The sequence below is a fragment of the Zeus faber genome, assembly GCF_960531495.2.
Source record: "Zeus faber genome assembly, chromosome: 20".
NCBI classification, from domain to species: Eukaryota; Metazoa; Chordata; class Actinopteri; order Zeiformes; family Zeidae; genus Zeus; species Zeus faber.
In genome coordinates this window covers 19,918,615-19,943,100 of record NC_137207.1, presented here as the reverse complement: position 1 = coordinate 19,943,100, position 24,486 = coordinate 19,918,615, and the positions used below count along the sequence as shown (strand labels likewise).

At 44.1% G+C, this 24,486-nt stretch overlaps 2 protein-coding genes across 5 annotated transcripts in view; one reads left to right on the top strand and one right to left on the bottom strand.

Moving 5' to 3' along the window:
• Window positions 1–10,785, top strand: part of nrap (nebulin-related anchoring protein) — a 38,037-nt gene extending 27,252 nt beyond the window's left edge. For all 4 annotated transcript variants that reach the window (XM_080021181.1, XM_080021180.1, XM_080021179.1 and 1 more), the window contains 17 exons: window positions 601–699; window positions 1,258–1,362; window positions 1,502–1,609; window positions 2,446–2,559; window positions 2,851–3,048; window positions 3,895–3,999; window positions 4,522–4,620; window positions 4,829–4,933; window positions 5,020–5,127; window positions 5,336–5,647; window positions 5,725–5,829; window positions 6,883–6,981; window positions 7,456–7,560; window positions 7,638–7,745; window positions 8,235–8,546; window positions 8,764–8,919; window positions 9,734–10,785. In XM_080021181.1, the coding sequence (XP_079877307.1) occupies window positions 601–699; window positions 1,258–1,362; window positions 1,502–1,609; window positions 2,446–2,559; window positions 2,851–3,048; window positions 3,895–3,999; window positions 4,522–4,620; window positions 4,829–4,933; window positions 5,020–5,127; window positions 5,336–5,647; window positions 5,725–5,829; window positions 6,883–6,981; window positions 7,456–7,560; window positions 7,638–7,745; window positions 8,235–8,546; window positions 8,764–8,919; window positions 9,734–10,063 (2,568 nt within the window). In that variant the 3' untranslated portion in view covers window positions 10,064–10,785. The remainder of the gene's footprint in view (window positions 1–600; window positions 700–1,257; window positions 1,363–1,501; window positions 1,610–2,445; window positions 2,560–2,850; window positions 3,049–3,894; window positions 4,000–4,521; window positions 4,621–4,828; window positions 4,934–5,019; window positions 5,128–5,335; window positions 5,648–5,724; window positions 5,830–6,882; window positions 6,982–7,455; window positions 7,561–7,637; window positions 7,746–8,234; window positions 8,547–8,763; window positions 8,920–9,733) is intronic.
• A 90-nt stretch (window positions 10,786–10,875) lies between these two features.
• On the bottom strand, window positions 10,876–16,979 carry LOC307245628 (hyaluronan-binding protein 2-like; the record flags this gene model as incomplete). The annotated part of the gene is made up of 12 exons (XM_080021274.1): window positions 10,876–11,031; window positions 11,563–11,705; window positions 12,346–12,495; window positions 12,757–12,899; window positions 13,667–13,922; window positions 15,087–15,230; window positions 15,379–15,495; window positions 15,745–15,864; window positions 16,410–16,520; window positions 16,607–16,705; window positions 16,802–16,817; window positions 16,914–16,979. The coding sequence occupies 12 exons, from the start codon at window positions 16,977–16,979 to the stop codon at window positions 10,876–10,878; spliced, it is 1,521 nt and encodes a 506-aa protein (XP_079877400.1).
• Between the last annotated feature and the right edge of the window lie 7,507 nt (window positions 16,980–24,486).

Sequence of the window (24,486 nt, the reverse complement as noted above, 5' to 3'; positions counted from 1 at the left end):
TCTGGAATCCGTCTGTGCAGATGTGGCTTTGCTGCTTGGCTCAGAGTTAATTTAGGGCGCCCTCGAGAAATCTGGTTAGGAATGCAGATGGTTATTAAGAGATGGAAAAGAACCGGACTGATTATAGGAACTGCAGCTGGGGGAGGACAGCAGCTGGACCTGAGCTAGCCCCCAAAATGCTGAGGTTTGTTTGATGGAAAGTCCTGAGAGATGAATCAGGATCTGATCCGGCTTCTGAATCTGAAACGACCGCTTACTCTGTGGGTCACCACCACAGGGGTCACCACGGGGTCACCGCTGTTTTAGAGCCGGGCTAAGGCAGAGGGTCCCGAAATAGAACAGACACTCACGCAATCTCTCCTCAAGCTAACAAGGTTCATCAGTCAGTTCTACCACCTCAGTAGGTAAAGTTACCAAAGTATTTGACCTGGTGGTACGCAGCCTCTAAAATGTCAAATAAAACTAAAAAAACAAAAAACAAATGACTAATACTAAAAGCCGTCCTGTCTTTAACCCCACCCTTCCCTTGGAACAGGTGCAGCGGCGTCCTTGCGGTGATGTGCTGCACCCTACTGTACTGTCTTTCTCCCTGTGTTTCAGAAAAGCTACCGTCAGCATGTGAGCGCTCTCAAGTTCACCAGCGTAGACGACACTCCGGAGATGGTTCAGGCCAAACTCAGCAACAAGCTGGCCCTCGACGTCAGTGCATTCATTCTTTTTGTTTTTATTAAATTCCTGCTGATATTCACTTATGAGCTTCGGGTGTCATCCAAATATGACCTGACAAAAGTCCAGTACGTGTGAATGTGAAACCCTTCTGATTCTAGATAGACTCTAAAACCCTGCAGTACTGTGTTCATAGTACTGTATATACTTATACTGTATATATTACTTTATATACTTATACCAATAACTTATCCTGTGCATACATCACATTTGTATACTCTGTGTATGTTCTGGCTATTTGTATAGATTATATAGGCCCTGTATATAATTATTATAATTTTATATTATAATTTTTGTTTTAACTTCAGTTTTTATTCTATTCTATAGCTTTTTTGTAGATTGTAATCGTCTGTAGAAACCATGGCAAATTCCTTGTGTGTGTGTATGAGGAATTTGCTGTGTGCGTGTGTGTGTGTGTGTGTGTGTGTATATATATATATATATATATATATATATATATATATATATATATATATATATATAAAAAGTGTACCTGGTGTAGTAAAGTGAGGTGGTGTTTGCTCCTCCCAGAGGTTGTACCGGGAGAAAGGAGAAAGCATGAAGCACAACTACACCCTGAGTGGAGAGCTGCCTGAACACCTGCAGGCCAAGATGAACGCCATGAACATCAGTGAGGTGGGAGGACCTGTCTGTCTGCCTGTCTATCCCTCTATCCATCCACTTATCCACTCATCCACTCTTCTGTATTTTCTTTATTGCCACATTTGTGTTGCCTGTGTTGTGATGCTGTAACATGGTCTGTGTGTGTTTCCAGAGCCGCTACAAGGAATCCTGGACCAAGATCCGTGACGGAGGCTACAAGCTGCGTCTGGACGCCATCCCCTTCCAGTCGGCCAAAGCCTCCACCCATATCCTCAGTGATGTGAGTCCACACACATCAGTCATCATTTCAACTTAACAAAAAATGCTTCAATTTGTAGGAACCTGACTTTTTGGCGGCTTTTCTCAGTTTAAGATTCTGAAATTAAGGTGTGAATTGTAAATTGAGAAAACATTCAAATAAATGGATAGAATAGGATGTTTTTTTAAGTTGGTCCAATGACTTCAATACAATGATTTTTTTTTATTTTTTAACAAATGTTTGAATGTTTTATTCAGCCCATGTACTGTACACACATCATATGTGGCCTAGAGGGAAATGAGACTGTACTACAACAACAAATGTTTTCCATTTGTAAAAACCTGCTGTTTTCTCAACCTGAGATGCTGAAATCAAGATGTGAGTTTTAAGTTGAGAAAACCTCAAAAAATACTTTGTGAAGCATTACTTTAAGGTTGGGTCAATGACCTCAATCAGTGAAGTACAACATGTATAGAGCACATGTACAGTTTTCCTTCTCAAGTACAATGAATGAAATGTTTTATTCAACTCCACTGGAAGGTAAATGAGACATTTTTTCATATTTCCAGCAGATTTAAGCTGCTTTCATGAGTCCTCGTTCTAGTTTTACAGAACGCCAACAAGTTGTAAACAGTTCATTATTATTAATGTTATTGATTAAGTTCGTTTTTGAAAGATTTGAACAAAGAGGGCTGTGTTGGAACAATTAATAAAGCCAAACCTTGACTTTAAGCTCAAGGACTGCCAGTGACTTTGGACATATCTCCATGGCCCCAGTCCTGCTATGTCCTCTCACTTGTCGGGTTTAAAAAAGGACAAAGACCTTGATGCCGAAGTTGTTTTTTTCCTCTTTGCAGCAAAAGTACAAGGAGGAGTTTGAGAAGAGCAAGGGTAAGATGATCGGGCTGAAGGGTTTGCAGGACGACCTGAACATCTCTCACTCGGTCCACGCCAACAAACTGCAGAGCGACGTGAGTGAACGTCCAATCACATTCAGAGTTTGAATTAAAATGCAAACAAAAAAAGACGTTTATCTGGGCAAAACTACAAATGGAACAAACATCGTTCATGTTTTGTTATTAAGGCAAGGGGGTTGGACATGGAAATGAACAAATATCCAACTTCTGAACAGCTTTTATACAATTTATCATGAACATTTTTAAATCATAAATTAAAACAGATGAACTACAATCCCTGTTCTTGTTCCGGTCGTCTCCTTTGTATTAAAATTCAAAAATAAATGTCCTTCTGTCCTCTGGCAGATCTCGTACCGGCATCAGGGCACTCAGGGGCTCTCCCAGTTCCACCTCCCCATGGACATGCTGGAGGTGGCCCACGCCCGGAAGGCCCAGTCCCTGGTGAGCGAGCAGGACTACCGGCTGACGCTGCACAAGTACACCTCCCTGCCCGACGACATGAAGGTGCAGGAGGCCAAGAGGGCCTACGCCCTGCAGAGCGAGGTACGGTCTGATGCCTGTGTTCTGATGGATGAAGTAAAAAACAAAACTTCCCTTCTGATCAGCTCCATTTGATCGTTAACCAGGAGAGGTGCTTCAAGTGCTTGAAATTCTTGAAAACTCCTTGGCAGAAAAACCACGATCATTGAAAACCTGTGATATTCCCTCTGGGGTTTTTGTTGTTTTTGGGTTTTTTTCCAAATCGTAATGTTCAAGAACATTTTTCAGAATCGCTTTTATGACGTAGATATTTCTAATGCCAGGATAAAACTGTGCACATCTCTGAATTCACATCTATGGCCTTGCTGTCAGAATTGAATATTATAATATAGAGGTAAATGGTCACTCATTCCTCTGGATGACTTTGAAGTTTGAATTACTGATATTTATGGCCGTAAGGGGTACTGAAAACTAAAAACATCTCACTAATGAAAAGTACCAACCCTTGTTGTTGTATCAATGTTGACTTTGAAATGTGTTGAAATCAGCACAAAGTGTGCAGGGAGAATGCTGAAATATTACATTTGCTACTTAAAACCGTCATGTGCCCATTTCTCAAATGATGGTGTTTGCTTTGGTGTTTTGAAGGGGAAGTGGTGCACTGATTCTCAAGTGTGCGGGGATGGTAGCTCAGGCGGTAGAGCTGGTGGTCTAGTGATCTAAAGGTTGCTGGTTCGATCTGCTTGCATGCTGTAGTGTCCTTGCGCAAGACACTTAACCCCTAATTGCTCCTGATGGCTGCGTCCGTCGGTGTTTGAACAATTGTACGTCGCTTTGGATAAAAGCGTCTGCTAATGGAAATGTAAAAAAGTGTGAAATCACTCTTTAATACCTCATTAATATTCCCAGAAAATATACCGCTCTGACCTGAACTACCTGCGCGGCGCAGCGTGGATCGCTACGGGGGCGCTGCAGATCGAGGGATCCAAGAAGGCCACAGATCTCATCAGTGACGTAAGGCCGCGTTTTAAAAACTTATCACAGTGTCTAATCTGTAAATGTCTGAGGTTTTAGACACAAAAGTGACTCTGACGACAACAGAATAAGGAGGTTAATAACTAGAATGAGATGATAATTTTTGCATTGTTTTGATTATTTCAACCGACCGGGGTTACATGGCTTATTTGTCAGTCCTGCTCAAAGTGCGCGTCCCTCGTTGGGGTTGCCACCTTGGACAAGGTCTTCCTCCCACATAGTGTTTAGAGGTTATGGTGGATGACTGAACTAGCAATTATATAAATTGGACATTATATCATATAGTATATAATAGAATGCTTTAATACTCAGTTCTGTGGTTATAAAAGTGGTTTCATATAATAATATAAACTTTCCCTTCTTGTGGTGGCTGTTCTGTAATCAAACCAGCCGTTAAATGACTTAAGTAAGTGAATTGTAAATGACCTGACTGGTCCCCATTTAAAACAATAATAAAAACATCCCGTGAAGAATAACTTTGAGCTTTTGTTTGTGCGACAGAAAAAGTACCGCCAGCAGCCATACAGCTTCAGACACACCTCTGTGGCCGACTCCCCCGACATCGTCCATGCCAAACTCAGCGGACAGCTCACCAACGAGGTGATGCGCTGGACTTCCCTCCTTCTAACCTGAATCCCAAAATAGTGTCGCTCCACATAATGTCTCTATACATCCAATAACTATTTAAGACTGATTAAAAAAAACAAAAAAAAAGCCACTATACATAGTCCTTATTATAAATGATGTTCATTCCACTGGATTTGGAGTTAAAATAATGGAAGTTCTGTTGTTTTCCTGCCTCACTCAGCGGTTGTACAAGGAGAAAGGAGCGAACGACCGACACAACTACACCATCACAGCAGAGAGGCCAGAGATCACACAAGCCAAGATCAACGCAGCCAACATCAGCGAGGTGCGTGTACACCTGGCTTTTAGTAACAGTCCTTTGAGTCCAGATGATCCATCAAGTGAGACTGAACGTATGATATCACGTTTCAGGTCCGGTACAAGGACTCCTGGCACACCCTGAGGGCTCAGGGCTACAAGCTGACCATGCAGGACATCCCGTTCCAGGCCGCTAAGAGCTCCACGGGCATCGCCAGCGACGTAAGAGACACCGCGCCCTCACTGAGATTGAACCCTTTAAGAGGAAGATGTCCTGCGTCACTGATCACAAACATCCACATAACACAGCAGCTTTCAGACATTTTCAAGGATTGATCAAGCAATCCTAAAACAGCAGTTTGATAGATCCAGTCCTCGTGCAGTGGTCTCCCAAAAGTGTAAAGAAGTACATGAACCTCTGTCTCCTCAGTACCAATACAAGCACAACCACGTGCTGGAAAAGGGGAAGCACATCGGGGCGCAGAGCCTCCTGGACGACCCGCACCTGGTGCACTGCCTGCAGGCCGGCCGTCTGGCCAGCGACCAGGAGTACCGCAGGGAGGCGCAGAGCTCCAGCGGCCGCTACCACCTCACCCCCGACATGATGCACCTGGTGACGGCCCGCCAGGCCCAGGCCCTGGCCAGCGACCAGGACTACAAGACCAGGCTGCACCAGTACACCGTGCTGCCCGACGACATGAAGGTTCAGTGGGCCCGGAAGGCCTACGAGCTGCAGAGTGAGGTGGGTAGGGGAGAAGAGGGGAGGAGAGAAAGCAGGTTTGGGATGAAGGGTCTGACGGACGTCCCATCTCCCTCCAGAAAGCATACAAGTCGGACCTGAGCCAGATGAAGGGAGCGTCCTGGGATGCAGTGGGAGCTCCACAGCTGGAGGCTGCAAGGAGAGCTGGAGAGCTGCTCAGTGAGGTGCGTTGTAATGCGCTGCCCCCCCCCCCTCCCTGAGGAAATCCACAATTTGAGTCAATATCTCAACCAAAAAATATATATACATGATTTGCTTAGCTTGTTGATACATAACATAATAATAATAATATAACATTTTGAATAAAATGTGATAAAGATTAATGGGACTTGTGTATTTTCTACTGCTTTGTCAGTGTCTCTGTGCCGGAGGTCCCTGAACATGCCACTTGGAGGCCTGTGGGAGGGCCCTGCGGCACAGACACCGAAGACGGCGAAAACACACAAGTTTATTGTGGAGAACAAGCCCTTGAGCAGATGGACACAGGTCATGATAGTGCCACTCTGGTCCTGGCCCCCCGATTACCTAGACCCAGGACAGGTGTGGCTGCTCAAACCACACAATTCCCACAGTAGCCATTTTATCCCTTGTGATGCTAATAGAAGTTGAAAGTTTCCCATTGCACCAAAAACCCGGGTCTCAGTCCTGGGGTTGACCCAATAATTTTGGCCCCTTAACCTGCGCAATGAAATTCGGAATGTTGGCGAATATCTCTGTATCATTCCCCATATCATATCCCATTTAGGATCCAAGATTTACTTTTTTCCCGCATCGGGGATCACACCGTAGAACCCCCACGCTCCTACAGCATACTCCATGCTGCTTCTGCTGTAGTGTTCATGAGCGATCCGATTCTTTGGAACGGCTCAAAATACTTTTGTTTATTTGTTTATTTATTTGCAGTTTTGTTAAAGTTGATGTCTACTGTTTTGTTCCCAATCACACTGGCATCATGACACGCCGTTTTTCATCACGTGTTCGTGACGCACCAGAAAAAACATAATTTCTCCTGGCAACGGGAAAGGTGTCAATTGCCTATTTTTAGCGGGTTGACCGGGGTTTCAACTCACTCACTTTGGTGTGAATACGGTATTACTGTACAAAAGATAACTGTCCAAAAACCTCAGTTTCCCAGCTGTGTCTGTACCGTTGGGTCAAACTCACATTGTGTGTTTTTTTTTGTTTTGATTTTTTTTTTCTCTCCGCAATCCCTGCAGAAGAAGTATCGGCAGCTGCCGGACAGCTTGAAGTTCACCTCCGTGGCCGACTCTCCCGACATCGTCCACGCCAAGAACAGCTACCAGCAGTGCAGCGAGGTCAACGACACGCCCAGAACATGAACACACAGCTTCAGAACAACATCTCATAAGCCTCTTCACAGCTCCCAACAAACGAAGAATATGGGATAGGAGTCGTCATCATAAACTGTTTTTAGTTCAATAGTACATCGTTGGTAAAACATTGATTTCGGCGACCAAACCAAATTTCCCTAAACTGATGCAAGAGTAGTTTATTACTTTGATTCATTCACTTATATAATTTCGGTATTTTTCTTTAATCCCTATTTGTTTCTGCGTAAACGGTTAACTACTTTTCACATTATTTTCTTCAAGATCCAGACTTAAAGCTTGCAGTCATTTCATTACTAATAATGTAATAATATTGTTTAATTTATCTTGAAGAAGGCATTCTTTGGTGTTGAGATGGATTTTACCTACCTTTTGTCTACGGCAAGTCACACCCCCTGCGGAGGGTGGTGCTAACACCAGCATCTGTCTCCCGCCGTGCAGCGCCACTACAAATCTGGAAAAAACGACGACATGCATAAGTACACGCTGCACGCCGACGACCCGGACTTCATCAGAGCCAAGACCAACGCCCGGCAGATCAGCGACGTGAGACACCTTGTCGTACCAGAGGAATGACTCCAGCAGCGTCGCAGTGTTAACCGTGGTCTTGTCTCCCCCTGCAGAACGTTTACAAGGCGTCAGGGAACGAGGTGCGGTCCGCCGGCTACGACCTGCGGCTGGACGCCATTCCCTTCCAGACGGCCAAGGCCTCCAGGGAGATTGCCAGTGACGTGAGTCAACATTTCAACTCAACCTGGGCTCACAAGCCGTGGGAGTGTGTTTGAGGCACGATTATACAAAGTTGGACTCTGGATTTGTTTAAAATGTGATGAAATACAAACTAGAGATTCGTTAAATCAAATACTATCTAGTGATTCAACGTTAATCCATATCCTTTCACTGCAGATATTGGAAGTATATTTTTTTGGTATTAGTTGCATCATTGGTTCAACTTAAAATGTACATCTTCATTTCTCAATGTCAAGCTCAGAAAACCTAAAAAATTGTATAGGTTGAAAGAATTTGAATGACCCAATTTGGTGAAACACCGCCATCGGTGAACGCTGGTGAGTCTATCCCACAATGCATTGTGAGGGCAAAAGATTTATATAGAGAAAGGAGCAGCTATTTGACAATGTTCTATGTCCAAGAAGACATGGATCTTGTTACTCACATACTTAAGAACGCCGGATGACTAACCACGCCCCACCGCTCCTCAGCTGCGCTACCGGGAGTCCCACCTGAAGGAGAAGGGCCAGCAGGTGGGGCTGCTGAGCGTGGAGGACGACCCCAAGATGGTGCACTCGCTGGCGGCCAGCAAGCTGCAGAGCAACCTGGAGTACAAGCGCAAGTCCAAGGAGGAGCGCGGCCGCTACAAGATCCACGCTGACCAGCCCGAGTTCCTGCAGGCCAAGCAGAGCCAGGCGCAGGCCAGCGACGTGGCGTACCGCAGCAAGCTGCACCACTACACCTGCGACCCCCAGCAGCTCAACCTGCAGCACGCCAAGCAGGCCTACAAGCTGCAGAGCGACGTGAGTCCCTCGGGATGATAACCTTAAAAATGTGTATTCGGCCATTTCCTATAACAGAAAATGCATTTTGGTATACAAAGTACTTGTTTGTAACCGATAAATGTACTTGTTTTGAAATGTAATGAAACAAAGTATAAGGTCCCATAAAAATAGAATTATCCAAATAAAACCCAAATACCATACTAACTGACGGCGGCTGTAACCGTTGCTGCTGCAGGTGAACTACAAGTCGGACATGAACTGGATGCGAGGACTGGGCTGGACCCCTCCCGGCTCCCACAAGGCTGAGCTGGCTCGCCGGGCGGCAGAGCTGGGCCTGGCGGAGGGAGTGAGCACCGACGAGGCCATCGCACAGTACCAGCAGATCATGATGGTGAGAGACTGTTGGGTCCCACTAACATTTAAGGCCTCTGTTCCTGATCGACCCCTCCCATGTTGTGCAGTGGAACTGTAATGTCTGATGCACGGAGGAGGAGGAGGGAGGAGGAGGAGGAGGAGGAGGAGGAGGAGGAGGAGGAGATGTTAAATGTTTTTACTCACCACTTATGATGTACGTAGTCAGCTTCCGGACAAATCCACAATTTGCGTTCAGAGCAAAAACTCACTCCACATTCCAGACGAAGATAACGCTACCACAGCAGTCTGACTTTACCAGCGTCGTTATTTACACGCAAATGTGTGACCTGCCCAGTTCTCTAAAGCTACATGTCTTCACTACACGTCCTAAAGATGACGGTACCGGGCCATGCTTTGATATATTTTGCCAAATCCTTGTCTGCAACACAATGATTTCATACGAATGAGAGAAATTTCGGTAATGTCTGAGAAGGGTGTGTTTGTTGCACACCTGCAAGAGTCATTCAGCAGGTCACCCATTTAGGTGTAACACCTGCACAGCAATGACAAAAGTGTCGTCAAACAGTGAATTGAAATATTAAAATAACTCCCCGAATTTGTAAAGTCAGATTGTTGTGGCGTCATGTGGGTTTTACCTGAAATATGCAGTGAGCTCCTGCACCAAACACAGATTTGGTGCAGGAGGTTCCCCCTCCCCCGTCAATTTCATTGATCAACTGATGGAGAAACGAATAAACTTTAAAAAAAATATATATAAAAAAAAAAAAGGTTGTAACATTAATATTCTTGGCTTGTTTAAAAATGTTGAAGTCTTACTTCTGCCCCGTCAGCTTCAGCGGCAGCAGCAGATGGAGCAGCAGCAGATGGAGCAGCAGCAGCTTCAGTCTTTGGAGCAGGTGGAGAACAGCGAGGAGATCCAGCACGGGGTGAACATGGACGCCATGGAGATCCTCCACGTCAAGAGGAAGAAGACCATGCAGACGGTGCAGAAGAAGTCCAGCACCAACACCAGCACCACCTCGTTCAAGTCCATGGAGAGGAAAGCCGCCTCCGCCTCCTCCAAGCAGTCCACCATCACCTCCACCTCCTCCTCCTCCGCCACTCTGGGAAACATGGTGCGCTCTTCTTCGAGTAAACCTCCAGCGATAGAGGAGGCGTGAACGCGTCGGGAACGGACGATTCCACAGGAAGATCAGCTCAAGAAAGATGTCAATTCAAGTTGTTCATTCATAGTTTTACCAACGGTCACTTACCCGGGTGCTTGATTTCCAGCACTCTGTTTGGTCAGCCACGGCGGCAAGAATCCCAAGATGCTGCCGCGCTGACATTAGACTTTTGTCTCTGATTTGGATTAGGTCGAGGGAATCTATAACTAAATCATTTAAATTAAACCCTTTCTTTGATTCCTGAGTCTAGTTTGCTTTTGGAATCAAGTCGGAGCGGAAAATGTTTCCTTTGCAAGTAATTCTACATTTCTGAAATGACTGCATTATTTGGTTTGTGAGGCAGGAAACTGAAGCCAAATGTTTATATATTTACAGGTTGTTTTTTGAAGGCATCTCGTACGTGAAAAGGATTGGTCAGGTTTGAAGGAGAAGTTAGTCGCTAAGTTTGGTGGTTGAAGAGTTTGGGGGAATAGAGAGAGAGAGAGCTCGATGAGCGATGGTTCTGAAGCCAGGAGACAAAAATGGAGGACTTTTTTTTAAAGTTTGATATCTTTATAAACAAATCCCTCCCCTTCCTCATGATTGGCACATGACATTGAGAACGCTGACACAGGGAACTTGAGCTGGACTCTGTAATCTACAGGTTCAGCTGACGCCTCTTAACTCAAAGTTGGACTGGGAGTAAACGTTACAAATAAACATTTTATCTGAGAAAACTTGACGTGATTCCTCATTTCGTGAAGGTTCCCCCGAGGGAATTAAGCAAATGTTCCAGTGTTCTCGCCTCCACAGATGCCGGGGTGTGGTCAGTTCATCTTGCTCTTGATCCAGTCGACGAATCCCAAGACGTTGGCGTAGACGCCGGGTTTGTTTTGGAGCGCGCAGCCGTAGCCCCAGCTCACCACACCGCTGACGTAGTGTGTTCCATCGTGTTTGCACACCAGAGGACCTCCAGAGTCTCCCTGCGGGAAATAAAACACCAGAAGCCGTCATTAGAATCATCACAGGTGTTCTACAGGATTTATTTTAACTATAAAATCATCAGGAATGAATCATTTGAAAGTTGTTTTTGATCACGTGAAATGACGCATAATTTTAGCATCCCGGGGGGCGGGTGCGAAGCATCCCTCCTCATGCAAGGCATCCTCTTTATACTCGAAAAACTGAACCAATGTTACTAGTTCCGAGGAAATGATGAAGTACAGTTATTCTAAGTCGCTTGGGAGCGTTCAGGAGATCGCCAGCAAAATCTCCTGGTAGTTGAATTTTAACATCATTTCATTTACAAGTTAGAACCATTAAGATAATTTACAGTAACGACTGTTTGGAGCCTAGTTTCAATGTTATCTCCCTCACTAACGTTTAAGAGGTATGTAATAACCTAAATCTGCTCAGATCGACCCAGAGACTAAATCTCCCCCACGTCGACAGCTGATCCTACACTTCCGTCCATCTATAAAATAAGTCACGACGCTGTCCACGTCCACCGGTACCTGGCAGGAGTCGACGCCTCCCTGCAGCGTCCCGGCGCAGAACATGCTGTCGTCCAGGACGGAGCCGTACACGTGCGGGGCCTTGCAGCGATGGTCAGAAATCAGCAGAACACGAGCGTTGAGCAGCTGGCTGCTGTAGTGACCTGAGGCAGGGGACACGGAGGGCGGAGTCACACGGAGTCACAGCGAGCGGCTGGCGGGGTCGTTGGAGGAGGGGCTCCAGGATGGCGAGGTGTGCAATCGGTGCCAAGTCGGTGTTTATATAAATGAACATTCTCTCATTCACTAGGTTAAAGATGAATGGAGACTTCAAAAGAATCAAAGTACAATTAAATATATTCACTTTATAGAATATCTGATGGAAAGTAGTAATACAGTTGTGACACCAGGTACTAAACACACATTCTCAACTTTTGGACGAGGCTTCACGGGACATTTCTAGGACTTGTACATTATGTATTTTTTTGATATAAGAAATCTTTAAAATGTATCATCGCGTCCCTCCAGGCTCTATGATATAATAAAAGTTGCTTATGCAATGAACAAATTAACACAGTTTCCTAAAATGCAAGGTGGAATACATGTCAGTTTTCCAAGAAGAGTCGGAAAGATTCTTATTTGGCCTCAATATGTTGCTTATTTGTCTTAAATGTGAATTTTAATGCATTAATGTAGCCGCACTGGCTCCAAAATAAGGATAAAAATCAATTTGTCACAAGGCAACATAATAATGATCTAAACATGTGGTCAGGCTAAAAAAGAGGTTCCACTGTGTTTGCTTACGGGTTTCTGTCGCGCCCCACCCAGAGATCAGACACTGCTTTCCGTCGGGGAAGCGCTGGTCAGGCAGACACGCAGTCTTCACGAAGCGGGTTTCCTTAGCACAGTAGGATTCACCCCCGTCACGGTGCATCACCCTGAGCTTCAGCAGTGCTGCCAGGGCAACGAGAGGATCAGACACCGTATCAACACATAAACTGATAAAAAATAAAAATAAAAAATGTGATTTAATTTTTTTATTATATTAAGGGTGGATTGCACCGATTTAGAAAGTAAAATAAAAAGGTAAAAAAAAAATTTAAACAAAAAGGTTCCGGACCTTGATTTAAACCGTGTTTAGATTCAATCAAAGTTGGTGCAACCCAACCCGAATGTGTCTTTATCTCTTCTGGTCGTTAAATATCAGAGGCAAACCTATATCGTTGTAAGCCGCAGCCTGGGTCATCCTGTATTTCTCATGAACGATGGCCTGTTCCACTGGGATGGTCTGGTCAAAGATCTCGTGCTTTTCAATGTCCAGGCCTCCCAGCACCACCTGCAGGTCTTGGTTCGCAAGACTGTGAAGACGGTGCAAGAGTCTTTGAACCTGAGCTCGGGGAGACTGCGCCCCCTGTAGGTTCGAATTCAGTCATACCTTTTGCTAAGCCCCACCTGTAGAACTTTAGTGGCCAATCACACCTTGGGAACGGTTGCAATCTGCCAAATTGTCACAACTTTTTATGTGCATTTGGAAAAGTTTACTGTATTTAAGTGGCGCCGTTTGGGGTGGGTATTGGGGGCTTTAGCCCCCAATGTTTTCTGAATAGCCCCCGATCGCTCCCTCTCTGGTGGTACCAACTGTGTCCATGACGCGCCAGCGATGGTTCGCCTGCAGTAGCGATGGCACCGTGGGCACAGTCTGTACCGCCAGAGAGGGAGCGATCGGGGCGCAGAGCCCGCCCTGCAGGGCCACTTGTGGTTGGGGGCTATTCACAGCACCGTGTGCAATGGAGACAGTTTGCCCAAGGCTACTGTATTTTACCATCCTGTCATGCGTGCCCTTAAAAATAGGATCCACGCTGTCTCTTATTTTGAAGGACACACAGGACAGTCAAGGAATTCTTTATCTCGGCCATGCATTGAGCCAACACAGCACGCAGCCCGTCTATCTCAGTACTGGACACGGGGGGTGACACTGGTGTTGACCTTTTTGTCTGAATCTGAGTAAGACAGACAAAAAGTCAATTCCCCCCAAAATTACAGCATTCCTTAAAAACATTGCATCAGTCAGCAGCCAACTTTGCCTGAGAATCCAAGTATTACTTTTACCGCTACTTTAACTCACATGCAGTGGCCGGCGGTGAGCACCCAGCAGGAGTCGATGAGGATTCCTCCACAGATGTGTCCGAAGGCATTGGCGGAGCCTCTGGCTTTGCTCTGCACGGACACCTGCCAGGGGTGGGCTCCGGGGAGCGACTTAGTGCCCCCGTAGATCCGTGCTGACCGCCCAGGCTTACCGCACTGGGAGAACTGGGCAGGAGCGCTGTCGGGCGTGGGCTGGACCGGCGCCGGCCTGGCGGGTGTGACTGTGGTCGACTGGGCTGGAGGGAGGGGAGACGGTTCAGGTTCCATTCATCAATCGGACCTTTGGTTTCCAAATCCACATGGTCAACTCTAAATCCCGGGGCGGAGTTTTGCCTTCGGAACGTGTGTGTGTGTGTGTGTGTGTGTGTGTGTGTGTGTGTGTGTGTGTGTGTGTGTGTGTGTGTGTGTGTGTGTGTGTGTGTGTGTGTGTGTGTGTGTGTGTGTGTGTGTGTGAGAGAAGCACCTTCAGAGCACTGTTGGACTCTGCAGTAGCTCCACTGCAGTTTGCCTTTCCTTTTCACAAAGCACCACGGTTTGTCATCTCCGTCTGGGTTCCTTCAAGTTCAAAGTCATTTGAACATTCATGAACATTCAGTGCCACGGCGAGTATTGTCCTGCCATTTTAACATACCAACCTCCAATGAACAACGCCAGATTGCTTCAACCACTTAAACCCCAGACCTATTTTAATTTAAGCCTATTTCTGACTTAAATGACCCCAAGTGACTTAGCGACATCAAGCAACAAAACCAAAGCCAGTCATTTCCAGACTCAACCCTCAAACCAAAAAAAGGCAGCTATAGATGGATATAGATACCTCAGTGTGCACTTTATTAGGTACACCCGGACAATACAATGGAATCCAATACACCAGTTCGGCCATAAATTTTGCTTTATTTTGGCTCTAATGTTCAGGGTTGTTTTTTGTACGCTGTCATACAGGAGGTGTTCATTTAATGTTTAAGCGTGGAGGTCAAAGGTGGTGGTGTTGTACTGAGCTGCATTTTATTCAGAGGTGTTACTAATATTCTGTCCCCCTCATGTACAGTATGTCAATACAGGACGAAAAAAATAGAAAGACCTCTTTTGTTGAATGTAATGTAGTTCGGTACAACACCACGTTTAACTGTGACCTCAGTCATAAACATACAGTGTCATTTGATTTACACATTTACAACTCTGAGCCAACCTGAACTTTATGAACTTCATGAAATTTGTATTTGTGGCAGAGCTGCTGTACTGAATTACACTGGATCGTACAGGTGTCCCGAATAAAGTGCACACAAATATAAAATGTGCCAAATGGGTTTTTCTGGATTGTCATTGGAGGCTGTGGGGAGGGAGAAGGTGGTGTAAGCCATGCCTCTCCTACCTGCATTGGTTGTGGGCTCCCAGCTTGCCGGTCTCCGCGAAGGTGCTGAAGGGATCTCCTCCTTTGGAAAGGATGAAGTAGGAGTTCCAGTTGAGACACTCTTCCCCGGCCTCCGTCAGGCTCACCGCCCCCGTGTACTGCTCCCCGGAGCCGACGTAGCAGTCGCTCAGCTCTGGAGACGACAAACAAAAAAAAAAAAAAAAAAAAAACATCTCAGAATAAGAGGAGGAGGTGAAAGAGCCAAGTGCACCGTCCAAAGATCAGTTTCGCTGTCTGGAGTAAGAGGATGGATGGATCTCTCTCTCTCTCTCTCTCTCTACCAGTCTGGCAGAACCTCCCGGTGAATCCATTGGTGCAGGCACAGTGGAACCGACGCTGTCCCCTGATGCAGGCACCACGGTTCTGGCAGGGGTTGGGCTCACAGGGAGACGGGGGCACTAAGGTCAGAAACAACAGAGACTCTCGGTTTATTTTTCGATTCAGATGTAGTTTGTTGACCTTCGCGACTGAACATCATTTTCCCCAAATTCACTGTGAAGGCTTTGGTTGCACTGATTGGCATTGTCTCTGGGAATAGTAAAACCTGCATGGTTGATATATAAAAAAATATAATAGTATTAGTATTTAAAAATCAAACATCTTTCACAGAGGTGAATACAAGTAAATGCTGCGGGTCATGCACTCACATGTCTTGCAGTTGGACCCTGTGTACGGGGGTGTGCACTTGCACTCGTAGAACGGAGGTTTTTTCAAATTGACCACACAGTCGCCCATGCCACAGCTGATATTTTGGCAAACGTCAGACACTGGGAGATGAAAAGCGGCAACAAAAGTTAAGATGGTCCGTGAAAGACCCTGCAACAACAAATGATGACATCAAACTACATTTTGCAATGACTTTCTGCCTTTTGAACGGTTGAACACAATTGTTTTTTCGCCATTGATAATACAGTAATATCTGCGTTTGGAATGATGCGTTAATAAAGGTAAAACATTTTTTCATTTTGCCAAGCTATTACAAAATGTGTTATTACATAAGTTGTCAGACCCCATTGATATGATCCTATTCAAATATAAGTGCAAGTGCCTGTAATAGTGCTGTTAGGCTTTTACACACACACATAATAATAATAATAATAATAATAATAATAATAATAATAATAATAATAATAATAATAATAATAATAATAATAATAATTACAATAATAATAATAATAACGACAACAAGCTTTACATTAATAGAAGGCTTTAAATGATATAATAACATGCTTTTAATAAGAAAGGGTAAAACACAGCGGCTGGATTAACACACACACACACACACACACACTTTTATTTGTGAGTTCCCCACCTCTCTGGCACGTTCTTCCCGTGTATGGCCTCGGACAGTAGCAGCTGAACTTTTCGTCAGAGCCGGTGAAGCAGGCCCCTCCGTTGACGCAGGGGTTGGGATCACAAACATCTGGACGTGAAAACAGATTTTACACTAGATTTGGCAAAAATGCGGCGCCTCAAGGAGCCTCAGCGTGTCCATTCCCGTCAACTCACTGGAGGGCTCCAGGAAGTCGTACACCCAGTCGTCCGGCGGTGACATTGCACCGGCGTCGCCGGCGGGGGCGTCCGTGAAGTCGTTGCCGTAGTAGGAGTCTGAGGAAGAAAGTCAGCTCAACCTTTTGAGTTTTTCCATGTCTGGTTTTTCAAAGCTATCGATTTTGAGATATTGACCGGGCAGGGTTTTCTCACAGAAAAGCGTGTCCAGCTGAAAGAAAGAGAGCAAACACATAAATGAAACGGGGGAAGTTCCGGATATTGAGTTCCGTGTGCTTTGAATAAGACGTGAACGTCCTGCACCTACCGCCGACTCGTGTCCGCGCGCCGTCACCAGGCTCAGAGCGAGCAGAGCGGCCGCCGCGAGGATCATGGTGACTGTGTGGAGCCCGGCGTCCTTACCGAGCTTTAATCCCCCCCCCACCCAAAAGAAAAAGTTTGATCCCGTCGACGCTGCCTCCGCGCTGCGGGTCAATCATCGCCCAGGGGCATTGATCCGGCCGTCGGTCGACGAACTCGACTGTTCTGTGTGTTTGCTTAACCCGCCGGCTTGTTTACCGAAAATACACGTGCCTTAACGTTCTTTATTGGGCGGGAATTATTTATTTATTTGTTTGTTTGTTTGTTTGTTTGTTTTTGGAGAAAGGTGAGTCTTCTGAGCAGGCAGATGCCGAATTAAGTTCAGTTCACATGTTAAAAATCTGTTTACCTTCAGCGCTGACAGTTTGGCTGCTCATTGCTGCCATACTTTTGATTTGTTCTTTGACCTTTGACCGTTTGGAATCATGTTGGACTGAACGTTGGTTTCTTTTTGTTGGTTTTTTTTAAAGATCGAGCAGACCTGTTTACATTTGACTCAAGTTTACTTATATAATAAGTATAAGAACAAGAACTTATAGAACAACAATAATCAGAGTGCAAGGCAGCAATGGCCCAAACTAATATCCCAATTGAATTGTGAACCCATTATAAATGCTATGTTTTGTTTACTCTCCCCCAATATTGCTTAATCTAAATTGGGACTTTTTTTTTTCATACATCATGACATCACTGATTATACAATTACTCATACGTGAAGATGCACTCGTTCAAATCACAGCCAGATTCTGAGACATCTTCGTATAAACCAACTTAGGAGTGAGCAGAGAGCAGGAACAAACTCTAAATGATTGAACCTTCACTGCTATTGAAGGACTTGATGGCCACGCGGCTGATTCGCAGAGTCTGGTCCATGTTGAAATTCTCGCCGGTTGCCAAGTTAGCTGAATTTCAGCAGAGGCGGCAAATCCTACTGATACCTTCAACAAATGATACCTTCAACCTTCAACTGATCCTGCTTTGACGACATCATTCCACCACCGCCAGTGAATGGGAGCCCGAGAAGGAAAACCTGCAGATTGCAACTGATTAAAGGACGGATGGGGCTAAATTTTGAGAATAAAAGTAAACACAACATTGTTCTGCGTGTGGTGAACGCACTCATCTGATGCACTTTAACGCCTCATTGGAGCAGCCGAAAAAAAATCAATGGTGGAGTTTTAGGACCGAGGACAACGCTCCTGATATAGATGTCTTGTACGACTTACAGCGGCTGAAAAAAACCCTGCAAGTAATGTCTAATGTTGGGTTTTAAAGATTTTATACAGGACTAACATTTACTTGTATTGAAAGTGATCATCTTGGTATGGAAAAGGTTAGAGCCCCAGGAAAAACAAACTGTGGCGTGTAAAATAATTATTTGACTTCGGGAGATTAATCTCACAATTCTGAAAAACAAGATAATAAAAACACCTTTTTCATTTTTAGAGTTCAATTCTAAAGCGCAATAAAACCAGTTGATGAAATAACTACTTGCACGTGATTACAGAGTGGTGAGCGGTTTTGGATTTTTTCTTTGGCGTAGTATATTTAGACGTTTTTTGACTTAGTATAGTATGCCGTTTTTGAAGGTTTTTCAACATAGTATAGGATGTCGCTTTTGGACGTTTTTCGGGATAGTATAATTAGATGTTTTCTGACATAGTATAGTATGTCCTTTTTGGAAGTTATTCAGCATAGTATATTGTGATGTTTTTCAACATAGTTCAGTCTGTCGTTTTTGGACATTTTTCGGTGTAGTATATTTTGACGTCTTTTGTTATAGTATAGTATGTTGTTTTCGGACGTTTTTCAGCACACTATATTTTGACATTTTTCGACACGGTATATATTATATACCGTGTCGAAAAAAGCAAAAATATACTACACCTAAAAATATCCAAAAGTGACATACTATATTATGTCGCTTTTGGATATTTTTTGCGTAGTATATTTTGATGTTTTTCTTCATAGTATGTCGTTTTTGGATTTTTTTTTGCCGTACTATATTTTGACGTTTTTGACATAGTATAGTATGTTGTTTATTGTATTTTTTTTCGCTGTACCATATTTTCGACATATGTCGTTTTTGGAATTTTTTCAGCATACTATATTTTGACATTTTTCGACATAGTATACTACGTAGTTTTTGGACAATTTTCGGGGTGGTGTATTGTGATGTTTTTTTAACATACTGTACACTCGTGCTGAACTTAAAAAACGAAGTTCCTGAAAATAGGTGTTTTTTTTGTTTGTTTTTTACATTTACAATTTAAAAATAGTTTTGTGTTTTCTGTTTGCTGTTGTTTTTTCTTCTTCTTTTTTATTTTATTTTTTTAACCATAATTAACATTTTGAGTTTGCTCGGCATGTAAAATTGTAGGCTATGGTTTCCTTAGTTACGATAAGTTAAGAGTTATTTTGATATTTTGTTATTTAATTGTTATGTAGTACAATTGATATGGCGTATTTATATCATATAATAGTAGTGTTCGTGTGGTTAAGATGTGATAGTTATAGTTAAGTTATGATATGATTCAAGATTCAAGAGGTTATTTGTAAATAAAACATAATAAAACATTTCATATTTTCTTGTTCAGTACGTTTTTTCATTGTCTGTTCAAGATGTTGTTAATGTCATGTCGCATGGAGTTAGTGACATTGACCAAACTGCTTTTTAAAAAATAATAATTCCATGAATCTCAACGCGTCGACGCAGCGACGAGAAGGGACAAAACAGACGCGCAGCGATTGGCTCCCGGTACGTCGCGCTGTGTCGCTGCTACTTTGCGACATCGACAGGAACTCGCTTAATTCTGAACCGATTTTCATGACATTTCGTTGTTTTTTTTTTGTTTTTGTTTTTATAAAGGTGAGAAATTTAACATGATACTGTAATTGAATTCAGTTACTGGGGGCGGATCTCACCATATGTTTTCATTCACTACACGTGTCAACGGAGGAAGGTGTCATGCTTTAATACACGCACACGCACATTACATTGTAAGATTGTATTTATGCACTGGAGATCTTGACAGTTGTTTTAATTTGAGACCATGGGCAAAAGTTCTTTACTTTAAGTGTTTTACAGAATAAAGGGGGAAAAGTTTTTTTTTTGCTGATCCGAAAAATGATCCGCTCCGTGACTCTAAACCGTGACACGATCCGAACCGTGAGTTTTGTGATCCATTGCTCCCCTACAAACAGCGAAGTCCTGTGACTTCAGCGGGCGTGGGCCCCGTCATGTTCGACAGGGTTTGCTGTGATTGATTGTTTTTAAGATAAGATGTGACAAACCTTTATTAGTCCCACAACGGGGAGATTGACGTCATTCCAGGAGCAGAAAATAGAGAGCATATCAAAGCACACGCTATAAACAATATATAGAAAATAAAAAAATCACCATAAATAGGAATCCAGAGTACTAAGTGTATTGCACATATCTTGACACATTGCACATCAGGGATTGCGCTTTCTTTTTTTTCTTTTTTTTTAAATAAAAAATTGCACTTGGATTTTTTTCGCCCATGCCACAGCTGATATTTCGGCAAACGTCAGACACTGGGAGATGAAAAGCAGCAACAAAAGTTAAGATTGTCCGTGAAAGACCCTGCAACAACAAATGACGTCATCAAACCACATTTTGCAATGACTTTCTGGGGGGAGGGGGGGGTGGTTACTGGCTGCACTGTTGGTTATACAGTCTGACAGACGCAGGAAGGAAGGACGTGCCGTGGCGCTCCTTCCCACACTTTGGGTGAAGCAGCCTGTTGCTGAAGGAGCTCTCCAGCGCCGTCAGAGTCTCATCCATGGGGTGGGATTCCTTCTCCATCATGGACGACAGCTGAGCCATCATCCTCCTTTCTCCCGCTCCATGAAAGATGGCTGATGCCACCACGGTGTTGAAGAAGGTCCTCGGGAGAGCCCCCTGCACTCCAAAGGACCCGGGTCTTCAAAGCAGATAGAGTCCGCTCTGACCCTTCTTATAAAGTGCATGTATGTGATTTGTCCGGTCCAGTTTATTGTTCAGGTGAACACCCGGGTACTTGTAAGATTCCACAATGTCAATATCCATTCCCTGGATGTTTACCGGTGTCGGGGGGGAGTGTCTGCGCCTGCGGAAATCCACCATCAGCTCTTTGGTTTTCTCCGCGTTGATCTGGAGGCGGTTCCACTGACCCTGTTTGTTACTGGTTAATTATACAGCCAGAACGGGACAACAGCACATACTGCAAATTGTTGTTTCGGAGTAATTACAGAGTGACAACAGGAGGACAATGGACACTTAATAATCCGGCCCGTCCCCGGTTCTTACTCTGTACCTATAGAGTAAGTAATGTGATGTACACATTTATATTATTACATTACTCTATTGTTATTTTTTCGTCCTCGGATGACAATAGACTTAATCCTCACAGAAGAGAGAGAAGAATCTTTAATTATCACACAACACTACAACACACACACACACACACACACACACACACACACACATGCTTTGATGGTGGCCGGTGAAATGAGGCCTCTGCATTTAACCCATCCTGGCTTGTCCTTCCTGCGGGGGGGCAGCCAGGAGCAGTGGGCAGCATTCGTGGACGCGCCCGGGGACCTGGTGACGAGTGTCCATCGCTGGCCGGACCATGATGGGTGCATGTTTTTGGTGGGGGTCCTTACTGACGTTAGGTGGAGGAAACCCCATGTGAGCACGGGGAGAACATGCAAACTCTGCACAGAAAGGCTCCTATTTGGGAGATAGTCCGCCCGGAGCACAGTGCCAACAGTGCCCCAGCCGGGAATCGAACCCAGGACCTTCTTGCTGCCAGCCAGGAACTCATTTTTCCAAAGTATAGACCCATTTCTCGACTTGTTCTTATTCAAAGTCATACACTGAAGTAGAAGGCATATGCATAATATAACGATCAGCCACAACATTAAAACCACTGACAGGTGAAGTGAATAACATTGATCATCTTGTTCCAGTGGCACCTGTCAAGCGGTGGGATATATGAGGCAGCAAGTGAACAGTCAGTTGTTGAAGTTGATGTGTTGAAGCAGCGTAAGGATCTGAGCCACTTTGACAAGGAGCACATTGTGATGCCAGATGACTGGGTCAGAGCATCTCCAAAAGCACAGGTCTTGTGGGCTGTTCCCGCTATGCAGTGGTTACTACCTACCAAGAGTGCTCCAAGGAAGGACAACCGGTGAACCGGCGACAGGGTCATGGACGCCCAAAGCTCATTGATACGTGTGGGGAGTGAAGTCTAGTCCGTCTGGTCCGATCCCACAGAAGAGCTACTGTAGCATAAATTGCTGAAAAAGTTCATGCTGCTATGATAGAAAGGTGTCAGAACACACAGTGCATCACAGCTTGCTCTGTATGGGGCTGCAGAACAGTCATAGTGTCCATGCTGACCCCTGTCCACCACTGAGAGCCCCTACAATGGGCACGTGATCGGTTTAAATCCCTGGAGTGTGGGTGGAGGTTGCCTGCCCAACTCACATGCATAAAAAGTGATTGTCACAACTGCCATGACAGGGCAAAAGCATTTGTTTTCATCGCACTTCATCCATATACAGTACATGTATGATTGATACCACAATTACAATGTAATGATGGGAAGTTACACTCTTAAAACACGGGGCATCTTACAAAGCGTTACCAAGAATCCTACATTCCATTCAGAGACAACCACAAACCCGGCTGCAGCGTGTCTGCTTTCAATGCTCATCCTGTTTTGATGTCGACACGAGATGAATAATATCTTGTTACGTCGAGCAGCAGCAAAGGGGCGCACCCTGTAGCTAAGTAGGTAGAGCAGGTTGCCCTGCAGTGGCAGCATTCCTGCTTCAGTCCTCAGCTGGGACAGGGCGTGGCAGAGAGAGAGAGAGCGAGAGAGAGTGAGTTATTATAACAGTAGTCTCCAAATCTTCTTGTCAGAATTCTCTTATTCTCTCTCTTTCTATGTCTCTGTTGATCACCCACAGGAAAGTGAGGGGCAAAAAACTTTTTAGTGTATTAAAACTTGTTTTACCCCGAAAAAAACAACTATTGGCAATGAGCTTGATTGGTAATATATCGGAAATATTGTGTTCACACACAATGAATATTTGAGAAACAATCATTAGTGATGGAAATTATAGATATTTCAAATATTTTAAAATTGTAATATTATTCAGATTGAAGCGTTCATTACAATAGTTTTTGAAGTTCATTCAATTAAATGTATTTTCTCCGACTCTTAAAGACAACATTTAACTATATCAGGATATTATCAAATCCCAGACAATATATTCATACATTGCACATCAAGCATTTATATAAACCATAAACTATTTAAAATACTCAATAGAATCAAAACAGTTATTTTCAATATAAATTGTGAAATTAATGATTTGATGTATGTCACGTGTGGGATTAAGTAGAAAACTTTTTGGGATTTATTTTTTTTTAAATACACTAAAAGGTTTTTTGCCCCTCACTTTTTCTGTGGGTGATCTACAGGGACATAGAAATAGAGAGATAAACAGACTTCTGACAAGAAGATTTTAGAGACACCACGGTTGTCAGGTCTGTGCGACAAAATCAGCGTAATGGCCGACCAATACCTCCAAAAAGTTTGTCTCTCTGTCCATGTCCGTCACCCACAGGAGAGTGAGGGACAAATACATATGTTTACAGTGTATTTTATACCCCTCCAACCCAAATGTTCCATAGAGTACATGATCTCAAATGATTTATTTTAAATATTTATATTTAAACTTGCTGTTTCTGGTGTTTTGATCAAAAAGGTTTGAATAAGACAGTGTATAATAATAATAATGATGATAATAATATTGATGATAATAATAACAGTAATATAGTTTCATTTTCATGTGAGTGACTGTATGAGTCAGCGTTAAAAACGCATATATATTTTTTATTCTAAACAATTTTATTTTTAACAATGTGTGTCCTGCAATCAACGAAACATTCAATGATTCGCTGAGGGGTCGATGCTAAACCACAATACAAAAACTGCAAGTCAGAAGAATGGAAGGGAAGATTATTATCAGCATTTTTAAAAACACTGGTTTATGAAACCTAACCACATAAGCACCTCAGGGAGGTTTCAGCCAAGAACCTAGTGTGAAGCCGCTGCACTCACCACAGAGCCACCAGGTCTCGAGTTCCAGCATATTCATTTGCACACATACAATTGAATACAAATGTAAAACTCAGTTACTCAATGGTCAGTGTTCCAGTCTCACAGCAAGAGGGTTCTGTGTTCAAACCTCATTGAGAACTGAGTCCTCCGAAAGATCCATATCCATATCCGTACACATGTGGTTACACACACCTTAATGTGAAGATAAAACTTGTTCATCTGTGGAATCCCACGGCCAAGATCCTGACCGGTGGGGGGATCGACCCCAGAACCTTCCATACGTGCGGCCACAGCATCAAACGCTGAATCTCAGCGGGGGCGTGGAACCCCACACCCATGGCACCACCCAGTGGGGACCGAGCCGAGGAGCATCCTACC